Below are 12,244 nucleotides of genomic sequence, written 5' to 3'. Positions count from 1 at the left end.
TATAATCCTCTTCGAAATACAGAATTTTTAAAAGTTCGCCACTTTTAACTAGTAGGCTTTGGACCCTTTATTGATGATATGCCCTTAATGGAACTCGAAAACATATTTTTCCAGTAAGACGACGCACCGCCTCTCGCTGAAGTTGTCAGCATCGCTGAATCAGCCATCGCTGAAGTTGTCAGCAAATTTTTGCATCCAATTTCAAGAATAATTGAATAGCCAACCAAGATTCCAGCCGTTGGCCGTCGAGGCCGCCCGACTTAGTGCCCATGGATCTAATCCTATCGATATATTTGCGGAAAAATAAAGGTTCCATATTCTTCCGTATAATCTAGACAAGAATTAGAAATACTTAGCAGTTATGAGAGGGTATCTTTCACCCCCACTGAGTTAATGAATTCCGCGAGAAATGTTCAAAAACTGCCCCGTCTGTCCATATCAGAAGACGGTCAATATGTCGAACACCTACAGCAAAATCTCATGTCTTGCTATTTATTTTTATTGTTATTAGATATAGTTTAAATGTGTTGATGTTGATTAAATATATTTTAAATAGTTATAAAATTCTGCATCTCTCATAGCAAATACCGTATGATCGAAAAAAAAAACGGCGTCCAGTTGCCTTGGAAATGACGATCGATGACATTTCCCATATAATTTTACATATAAAATGACAGCGATCTTCATTTCATAGCCATCGTTGACGCCGTTTTTATTCGATCATACGGTATTATTTTCGTTTTAATTGATGCTCACAGCTAGATTTTTTGCATTACAGCCGGTGCCGTTTAAAGCCTACTCATTTACAGCGGGCGAATTTTTATATACTCTATATCTCGAAGAGGAATCGAGCAAAATATCAAGTGTGTTATATTTTTGAAAAGGTAATTTTAAATTATTTTCAATAAATTAAAAATACACAGGGTGTCCCATATAAAAAATCAAATTTTCTGTTGAAAATTCTTAAATTATTAATTTTAAAAAAATTATACTTAAACCATTAAATTCTACGTAAAAAGGTGCTTTGGAAATGTTTTCATAAAAATACAAAATTTTCCATAGCAAAAAAGTTACAGCGATTTGTTAAAAATGCACATTTTTGAAAAACACCTCGTAACTCCGAAACGGTAACAGATATTGATATGCGGTTTTCACTATCATGTTTTTGACAAAAATTGAGCTCCAGACACCGATATTAGTTTTCGTCTATCTCCTATAGAAAAGGGTGTTTCCATGTAAAAGCGTCGAATTTGACCCACCCTGTACATTGAACACAACTTGCCTCTATACAAAGTCCTTTGTTTGTCCGTTAGAGAGCATCAAATGTTTAAAAAATAAACACATTTTTAAAATATTTTAGAAACCGTTATTCCGAATGAATGATATTTAGCATGTCTATGTTTTGCTAAGCGCTTTAACATTCGACTTTCACGAAAAACAAGAAAAAGTACGCGAAAGGTGGAAACTATGCCCTAATTAATTAATTATAGTAGAAATATTTTTGTACTCCACCAAAGACAGGTGATTTTTTTTTTGTAAAATGGTCCATATAGTGTTTACTACATTTTTTGTCCCTTGTAAAAAACGCCACATTGCATATTTTTGAGAAAAAAAATGTTAGAATTTTTTTCCAAACCTACAAAATATACAGGGGGTTTCAATTCTTCGTGGACATAGAACATCTACGTATTTATTGTATCGAAGTAAGTTAATTGTACACAATTTATTTCCATACAAAAGTGCTTATTTTGTCCGTTAGAGGGTATCAATTAAAAATAAACCCGAACGTTAACTAGTGTAAAATTTATGAATATTATTGTCAAATATCATTTGTGATAGTAACATAACGTTCCATATTTTTTCCAACTATATACCGGGTGCGCCTCAAAAGTGGTTCAACCCTATAACTTTTTTATTTTTTCAGTTAAAAAAACGAGATTTGGTAGGTTTGTACCAATATAAAATAAATTAGGATTGATCTATACTAATATATAAAATCCTTAAGTGACTGACATACTGATTAATCACTATCCTGCTCAAACCACTCAACGTAAGAAGCTCAGTTTTGGCATACAGGTTGATTCTAGGGTGTAGAGGTTCGATAAGAAGGGATTTTTCGAAATTCCAGTTCCAAGAGGGTGAAACCACCCCTCAAATATTTCAATATTTTTCGTTTAAAAAACGGTCAAGTTTCCGAAAAAACGCTTAAACACGTATATTTTATTTTGTTTTTTTACATATTTTAAGATTTTTTAAAAATGTATACAGGGTGTTTCGAAAAATCTGGTCATTGATTAATCACGATCCTGCTTAAAGCGCTTGACGTAAAAAGCTGATTTTTGGAAAACAGATTGTCTTTAGGCTGTAGATGTTCGATAAGAAGGGATTTTTCGAAACTCGAATTCTAAAGGGGTATCCCTCAAATATTAAAATATGTTTTATTTAAAAAGCGGTGAGTTTTTTGGAAAAACTCTTAAACACGTATATTTTATTTTGTTGTTTTACATATTTTAAGATTTTATATAAATTTATACAGGGTGTTTCATAAAATATGACCATTGAGTAATCACGATTCTGCTTAAACTGCTTGACGTTTAAAGCTGATTTTTGGCAAACGGATTGACTGTGGGGTGTAGAGGTTCGATAAGGAGGGAGGATTTGGGGAGGATTTGTTATATAAAAAACGGTTAGTCTTTCGGGAAAACACTTGGACAAGCATAATTTATTTGTTTTTTTACATGTTTTGAAATTTTTTAAAAAATTACACAGGGTGTTCCAAAAAGTTGGATAATTTCTTAACCACGGTTCTGCTTAAACTGCTTGACGTAAAAAGCTTATTTTTGGCAAACGGATTTTTCGAAAGTCAAATTCCAACGAGATTAAACTACCCCTCAAATATTACCAAGTTATATAATAATATCGCCATATTGTTTTTTCTCATGCTGACATAAATGTGAGAAAATTTTATCCAGAGTTTGTGAGTTCATGGAAATTCTTGCTTTGCTTTATCATCACCATTACAAATGATTAATTCGATGCGAACGAAGTCGCTGGTACACGCTAGTGAATAAATACGACTTATTGTGCCAAAGCAGCTGACCATCGATTTTGAATATAAAAATTGTTTATTCTGGCTGGATCATAATTTTATTGTCTGAATAAAATATGACCATTTTATATAAAAAAACAAAACTATGACAAATCTCAACCTTTTTTAATTTCTATACAGGGTGAGTCATAAATATGTGTTAATCTTTTAGGGGGTTTTATCGGGTGTTTTTCATAAGTGGTCCAACCCTATAACTTTTTTATTTTTACAGATAAAAAAAACAGATTTGGTATATTTGTAATATGGCATAAATTTGGATTGATTAAAGTATTTAATTAGTTACGGTTACTTCCTGTTTCACCAGAAGCAACTAAAACTTTTGATTTTTAATTGGTACAATCGGGATGCTATTCTGGGTCGTTCCTGTTGCCCTTCTTAAAAACCGACACTAAATAGGATTGCCCTCATTGATTCGGCACCCTGTTTGTTTCACAACATATATTAAACAGTCTGATTGAACGCTCCAGAAGATCATTTCCACCATTTTTAAGGGGCTCCATCGAAATATTTCCTGGGCCAGGTAACCTATGATTTTTCATTTTCTTCAACTCCTGTCGGACTTCCTCAGCTGAGATAGTAATATAGTCCTATACCTCTCTGTCGCTGGGTATTTCCATGGACTGTGGTGTAGTTTCTTGCAACACGTTCTCATCGTGTTGTTTCCATTTTTGAACGGTGTGGCATATTTTTTCCGATTGACTGCTCTTCATATTAGCTATCAAACGCCATACCTCAGGTGGCCTATCAATTGTTCTTTCTTGTTATCCCATGTTCTGGTTTTCTCCCCCAAGTAGCATTTTCACGACTTGCGACCACATGTTTACTAAACACAACGTTGGATTAGTTACAAAAAAATAGTTAGCTCCGTACCTTGGGTATTAAAATAAATGTAAACGTTGTTATAACGTTGTGCCGACGTTGAACTAGTACTACAACAAAGTAAAAGCTTCTGCGACGTCGAATAAACGTTGTCTTGTAACCTTTTCTGCTTAAGTGATCTTTAGGTGATTCGGACAACGTAGTTACAATGTTGGGCAAAAAAGAGTTTTCCGACGTCACTTTCAGGACCTATTCCAACGTTATGCAAACGTCGTCTGTTTTACTAATTCCAACGTTGTTTAGATTTCCTTATTCTTACGTTGGTAGGACGTCGAGCCACTACTTTTTTGCAACTGTATTGAACCATAACCTTAAATCTTAAATTTTCACTTCATTGTTCTGTCCAGTCAGACAGTTCAGTGCTGTTTTTGTTTTTATAAAAAAAACTTAATTAAAATGGGACGTAAGAAAGGCACATATAAAACTAAATTTAAATATACATCGACATATTACCGATACTTTACCCACTCCCTCGTTTATTTAGAATATATATGGGCGGCACAAGCTAGACTCTAGGACGACTAAATTAGGCAATCTTGCGACTAGTATACTACCTGTAAAGGCTGAACTCCGACTTTATTAGTCCAGAATGCGACTACTCGAAGTACTCCATCTTAATATCCAAAACAACAAAGTGAAAGCCGCCATGTTGTTGAATAAGAAAATGTTTTGTTCCTAAAATAGCAATTCCTGCTTTTTGAATACATTAACTTGAAATATTTGACCCTAAACAACACGCGGAAACAAATTTTTTTCGACTGCGAATAAATTATTTCCATTTTACTAAAAAAAAAAAATTCAAGAAATGTTTTAAAACTTTTCTTTAATTTTAAGGCCCATTAGTATTTTTCAAAGTAGAAACAATACATTTATCAATAAAGTTGTTTGCGTTTAACTTTTTTGTCTTGGGTAACGAGTTACAGAGTGGGTTAAAGTGTTTCAATAATTATGATCTTCAAACATCCTCCACACTTAAATACTTTTGTTTTGTTTTTCTTTACTGCCATCTGGCATATGTCTCTAACTAAATCATAAAAATAATATTTTTACTATAATGATCCCAATTTAGGATAAAACGTGACTTAGACGCCATATTATTATAGTTTTGTATTTCTGTGAATTAGGATTTTAAACAACGTTGCAGTTTGTACTAAATTAGGCTGCTAGCCAACGTAGGTATCCAACGTCGTTTCGACCCAAAAATTATTCTCCAAACTAGTGCAGACTAGGGTTGGCACGAGGTTGTGCCGACGTTGCGCCCTAACGTTTGGTCGAGTGACACAACGTTGTCCCGACGTCCAAATGTTGCTTGGGCCATTTTGATGGCAAATCTTAATTCCTTGTTTTTGCTTTTGTATTCGCTCCAGTTTAGTTCAGTTTTATTTGTTAGCCATCTTTGGTAATAGTTCTTTTTTTCAACTACCAGATTTCTTATTTCGTCTATCAACCACGCTGGATCTTTATTACCGTTTTTGAGGGATTCCTCCAGTGCTTCTTCGGCAGCTTTAACTATTGCTCGTTTCAAGTTGGTATACTCCTCATTAACGTCATCGGATATAGTCATTAATATTTAATTAAGATAATTATTGAGTCTTCTTTGCTATAAACATTTAATACTATCCTCATAGAGGAGGTCCAATCTGAACCTTTTACGGTCCTCCATAGGGATTTCTATTCCTTTATCCCTGTTGTTAGTCGGAGTGTTTTTTATTGTTGCGGAAGGTACCAGAACCTTGGCATATACCAGGTAGTGATCGGATTCGCAATTAGCACGTCTTTTAACCACAGAACAGGAATAATATAACCCTGTTAATGTTAGATTGATGTCCTTTCATTATGTAGTCTAGGATCGACTTTTGTTGTAGTGATGGTCTTCTTTTGTATATCGATGATAGAGTTTATGTTGATAGAAGCAATTTAGAAGATGCAGGTTGTTAAGCTGACACAGGTCTATCAAGCGTTTTCCAGAATAATTTAAAACATCTTCACCATATATTGCTCCACTTGTTTCAGATGGAGCCGACACAAGCCTAGCATTGAGGTCGCCAGCAATCAAAAGTTCTTGAGATGTTTTGACCTCAGCCAAAGTGTCAGTAATTGGTAAATTGTATCTTTTGTGGGTTGATTCGAATCGTCTGTTGTCGCATAGATACTACTGTCCACTATTACTGGCTCTATATCATGTAGGTTAATGGTGACGGTTTGTGGTTTCTTTCAGAAACCCGTTCATAGTTAGTGATGAATTTCTCCAGTCTTTTCATTATAAGGATTGATATTAAGATGTATAGGGTAATTAAAATAACTTTGGTTGCACATCATAATACGACCACCAGCAAACTCCATAAGACGACGCATGGCGTCATTGATGACGTGTACCCAAGTTTTTTAATTTCCCTATATATATATATATATATATATATATATATATATATATATATATATATATATATATATATATATATATATATATATATATATATATATATTCATTCAATGTTTCACTACATTGTCCTTTCTTTTTGGTCTCTGTAATCACTACTAAATAATAATGTCCATATTCAACTGGGTTAGTTCATTGGTGACTTCCGAAGTTTTATCGGTGAAGAAGTACAGTGGTTTTCAAAATTCAACGAATTTTTTTTCTAAATTTTCGAAGTAAATAATTCGGTTAGTTTGGAATTATTTGAAAACGGTAAAGAGAAAATATGTTTCTTATATCGAGATCTACCAGCCTTGCAAAATATTTGCACTTATTTAAGACTCACCCTGTATATGCACAACAAAAATACATTTTTGATAATATATACACGAACTATTGTTTGCATTAATTTACTTTTTTATCAAAAATTGTAACATTAACTGCAGTAAATTGTTACAATTAGTATCATTAGCCACAATCGAAAAGGGTGTAACCATTGATTGTGGTTATTGTGATAAAATTCTTTACCAATTAATAATCGGTAATACAGCTGAAAATAAAATTATAAAAGAAACTCAATAGGTTAGTGTCCACATTTTCAATTACGATATGTATTACCCTAATATAGTCTGATATATTTTTTTTCTGGTAAAACGTGTTTGTGTGTTTTGTTCAAATAAGGATGATATTACAAACTTACACTTTTTTCTTTAAACCTGTAAAGGGAAATAACATTGTATGAAAATGTCAAGTCGAAAAATGATATATGATAAAAATATTATTTATATACCAAAATAAGGTGGTATGCATATAAAAAATATTACTAAATACAAAATTCTTCCCTAGAGCTGCTATATTTTCCAATTTTAGAAAATCGATAAAAGCAAAAAAAGGAAAAAATTGTTACGTGTGTCTTTAAGGGCGGGAACCAACTCCAACCCCCACGACCGGTTTCTGGGCCTACCCTTCATCAGGTGGGCTGTCCAGAGGTTGGTTCTCAAAGGAAGTATTAACATGAATAATTAAACTTAACAGTAAATATCATCATTGTTTAATTTTCCTAATTCTGGTTAGGCATTTTACAAAGCGATTGAAAACAGACAGGCCTTATGTAAAATTTCCTTCTTTTGTTTAAAACGCCGCGTTTTATAATATGCCTAGTCTTTTTGCAAAATGCCGAATTGTTTGATACGCCTGCGATATATAGGCTTTAGCAAAAAAAACACGGCGTCAGAGTTAGCTTGGAAAAATGATCATTTGTCCTTGGAAATGATTGGTCGTTTATATCTAAAAATATATGGTTAATTCAATATCATCGATCGTCATTTTCAAGTCAACCTGACGCCGGTTTTTTATCAAACGGTTGATTGCGTAAAATTTTGTTTTCTTTGTTGCTAATTTTTCCTATACAATATCAATATTTTTTGTTACACAATAAACTTTTTAGTATAAACACAGATAATTGCTTTTCTTAGCCTTTCCGCTTTGATGCTGATCGTCTCAATTTGTATATAAAAGACGATTGTACCAGAAAACAAATCAGTTTTACTTTTAACCGGGGTTCACGAAGTTCGCTACCTCGTCGTACGTTTTTAATAATTTCAATTAGTCAATATATAATGGTGGTCGATACAATGGAGACAATGGAAAATGATAGGCACGATGCGCTTCTGAATAAGTATTTTGTAAATAGATTTCGAAAGGGATATGTAACAGTCGATGGGGTGACTATGCCCGTAAGGTTTAAAGAACTGCAAGAAAATATTTTAAATTGGAACGTGAACGAGCAAGATGTATGGATTTGTAGTTTTCCAAAAACAGGTACTCTTTATTGGTCAGATAGTTTTCTTTTTTTTTTCAAAAAATATATTCAATTTTCAAGAGGTCTACTAATTTATGCGGCAATTTTTTGCCATTAACTAGGATAAAATTATAAGAATTTGAGATATCTAGTTAAAGCTTTATTTCTCCCTCCTGATATACAGGCTGAGTCTAAGTGCAAATATTAAAAAAATGAGTTTTAAATAAGTTATTATACAGGGTTGTTCACCACATACGACACGGAGTATTGTAGCTAAACGATGAGATTTATACAAATTGTAAGTTTTGGGTTCGATGAAGGACTATTTGAGGTACAATTTAAAAATAATTTTACAAGATACAGAATGTCCCAAATAAGTAAAAAAATATCAAAGTTGTATTTTTTTAAATGGAATACCCTGTATATTATTACATTTTTAGTTTCTACGATTAAAATAAAGGTAAATTTGATTAAGATTTATTATACTTAAACCTTACCGTTTTTGAAATATTTTCAATTTTGTGAAATTGCAGTAAAAATTTTAAGGCTTCATTTCTCCAAGGGTATCAAAGTTTTTAATACTAAATATTTACTGAAGTTTATTTACTGATCAGATATTGTGTTGCAATAATAAAAAAAATACTACCTTATACAGAGTGTCTAAAAAATTATTTTAAATAATTATTAGCTTCAAACGGCAATAACTTGTTTAATTTAAATGGAACACCCTGTATATTTTACGAGAATCAGATGCACAATTTAATTGTCTATCAAATTATATTTACCATTTTTTACCTATCTCTTTAAGTTTCCGTAGAAAATGCATTTTCTTGTAATTTAAAACTTATTTATCAATATACCCATGGACTATTGACATTTTAGATTATTTTTAAAGATGTACCAAATTTTTAAAGAGTACAGATACTAATATTGTCGATATAATTCGTTTATTTCATTAAAAAATAAAAAAAACTGTTTAAATATTTGTTAAAGAGGATCAATTAATATGATTCCAGTATTCAAACTACATTAACTGACTGTTTGCGTTGATTAATAATAATTGCTCCAAATACTAAAAAACTGAATTTTGTATGGGCATTAGACAGTGTGATAAAAAGTAACACCTTAAAAATGATATTTCATTTTTTAATAAATGTTTATTTATAACAACAGAGACTTTAATTTGATAACTTATTATTATATTGATTTCTGACTCAAATCCACATTTATTTATAATAATTTATTAACGAACACAATTAAGTATGTAATTAATTAGTATATGGGCGGAAATAATGGTGTTATATTTAATTAATGGTATACTCTTTTATAAAGATTTAAATAGTTTTCTTTTTGCATACAAATGGGCTAGTAATATTACTAGTCTGTACATTTTGTACATTTGTTGCTTTAAAAACAATCTAAAATGTTAATATTCCATGGATATATTGATAAATGAGGTCTAAATTATAAGAAAATGCATTTTCTACGAAAACTTGAAGGGATAGGTAAAAAATGGTATAATACAATTTGATAGACAATTTAATTGTGCATCTGATTCTCCTAAAATATACAGGGCATTCCATTTAAATTAAAGAAGTTATTGCCGTTTCAAGCTAATAATTATTTAAAATAAATTTTTAGACACTCTGTATAAGATAGTATTATTTTTATTATTGCAACACAATAACCAATCAATAAATAAACTTCATTAAATATTTAGTATTAAAAACATTGATACCCTTGGAGAAATGAAGCTTTAAAATTTTTACTGCAATTTCACAAAATTGAAAATATTTCAAAAACGGTAAGGTTTAAGTATAATAAACTTTAATCAAATTTACCTTTATTTTAATCGTAGAAACTAAAAATGTAATAATATACAGGGTGTTCCATTTAAAAAAATACAACTTTGATATATTTTATTTATTTGGGACACTCTGTATCTTGTAAAAATATTTTTAAATTGTACCTCTAATAGTCCTTCAACGAACCCCAAACTTACAATTTGTAAAAATCTCATCGTTTAGCTACAATACTCCGTGTCGTATGTGGTGAACAACCCTGTATGATTTGATTATACAGGGTGAGTCTTAAATAAGTGCAAATATTTTCAGAGCTGGTAGATCTCGATAAAAGAAACATATTTTCTTTTTACCGTTTTTCAAATAAGTCCAAAATAACCGAGTGATAAAATTCCAAAATTTCCAAAAAAAATATTTTTTGCTTAAATTTTGACAACCACTGGATCTTTTCTGGGTTTTCTTTCTTTGAAAATTTACCTTGAAAATTTGGAAATAAGAAATAATTAATAAAAATGATTTTTTTTTATTAAATTTTGAAAACCAATTGATCTTTCCTGGGTTTTCTTTCTTGTAAATTTAATCTACTACCTATGTTACCATATTATCAAGAAATTATGTTTTTTAACTAAAAAAAACTTCCAAAAAATTTTCAAAAAATTCCAAATTTTTAAGTTGTTTTTTTCGCGAAGAAAACCTCATAATCGTGTTTCTGATGTGGAAATATATTTGCATATAATTTCTGGTCCTAAAAATATTTGCACTTATTTAAGACCCACCCTGTCTTTACGCTATTCGACACGGAATATTCAAACTATATAAATCATTAAATTTTTAGAAATTGTGATGGTTAGGGGTTGCTGAAGGCTTACCACAGCTCCAGTTTAAAATAATTTTTATAACATACTGAGTGTCCCAAATAAATTATTATATTTATTTTTTAATGGAACGCCTTCTATATTATTACAGTATTATAAATAGTCCCTATACCTTCGTGGCGATTCATTTCTTCATAAAATCTTCTGGGTTAAAGGTTTCGATGCATCGATTTTGGTATTAGTGGAATGATAAAATGTAAAGATATTTTAAATAAATTAATCTCCTGATTTCACTAATACCCTGGTATATGTATTTTTAATATATAAACAAGGCTAACACTAAAATCGATGCATTGGAACCTATTATAAACGCAAATATCTTGAAACCCGTTCACCGTTTCGAACTAAACGAAGAGCACCTTTTTTACATAAAAAATCCTAGCTTTTATTCTCATTTGTTGAAATTACTCTCAATCACTAATCAGCAGTACTCTCTACCCTAATGGAAAAGCTAGGGCTATTACGGAATTTTACACTATCGCCATTCGCGTTGAAATTAAAATATGTGTAAAATTACCAAATTTCAAGAAAACCAGTTTACCAATGTTTTTAAAAATAAACAAAATATATTATTTTTATTTGTCATTTCGGGGGCTGTAACTTCTTCAATAAGCATTTTAGGGCATATGCTCATTGGAACTCTTTGTTTTTTTCTGTATATGAACGTGCATGTTATTATAAATAAGCACTGGTAAATAAACAATCCATCCATATACATATATAAAAGCTCAAAGGGTTTTTTTGTTACATCCATCCCGCCGAAACCGCTTCACCAATCTGGATGATTCTTTTTTTAAATGAAAGGTATATACAGGGTGAGTTTCCTACGATGTTCTCTATGGGTATCTTGGAAACTACTGGAGATAGAGAGTCGGTTAAATGGGGAAAAAATTGCAGTTTTGTGGGGTCATAAATATGCGCTTTTCAGATTTATGAATAAGTTCATGGCTTACTAGATATTTTGAAAAAAACAAATTTCGGCTATTTTAAAAATTGTCCCTTTCCATTATAAGCTATTTTAGACAAAAAGTTTTCAGATAAAAGTTGTAGAAAATGACATCGTTAATGAGATCGTATCCTCTGTTTTTTTCTAAAGCCTGCCATTTTTGATATATCACACAAACATATGTTTTTTTAAATGGAAACCATAGTTGGCCACGACTTCATAAAAAGCGGCATTTTTTAAGCTTTTTAGCGATATAAGCTATAATATGTTTTCTTCGAAAAATTACTGAATTATAGCCAATTCTTATCATTTTTAAACAATTTTACTTAGTTAGCCATGTAAACAAGTTCAATCGCCGTTACTCTCAGAAATGTGAAGCTGTCACATTCAAACTTTGTAAATTAAAATAAACA

General features: G+C 31.1%; 1 protein-coding gene across 1 annotated transcript in view; it reads left to right on the top strand.

Annotated features, from left to right (window-relative positions):
* Positions 1 to 7,962: 7,962 nt before the first annotated feature.
* LOC115877645 (sulfotransferase family cytosolic 1B member 1-like) overlaps positions 7,963 to 12,244 on the top strand; it is a 32,480-nt gene continuing 28,198 nt past the window's right edge. The window contains exon 1 of the mRNA XM_030893890.1: positions 7,963 to 8,228. Coding sequence (XP_030749750.1) covers positions 8,027 to 8,228 — 202 coding nt within the window. The 5' untranslated portion in view covers positions 7,963 to 8,026. The remainder of the gene's footprint in view (positions 8,229 to 12,244) is intronic.

Source organism: Sitophilus oryzae, unplaced genomic scaffold, assembly GCF_002938485.1.
Source record: "Sitophilus oryzae breed Bouriz unplaced genomic scaffold, Soryzae_2.0 scaffold_1496_pilon_pilon, whole genome shotgun sequence".
Classification (NCBI taxonomy): Eukaryota; Metazoa; Arthropoda; class Insecta; order Coleoptera; family Curculionidae; genus Sitophilus; species Sitophilus oryzae.
This window is presented reverse-complemented; position numbering and strand designations above follow the sequence as displayed.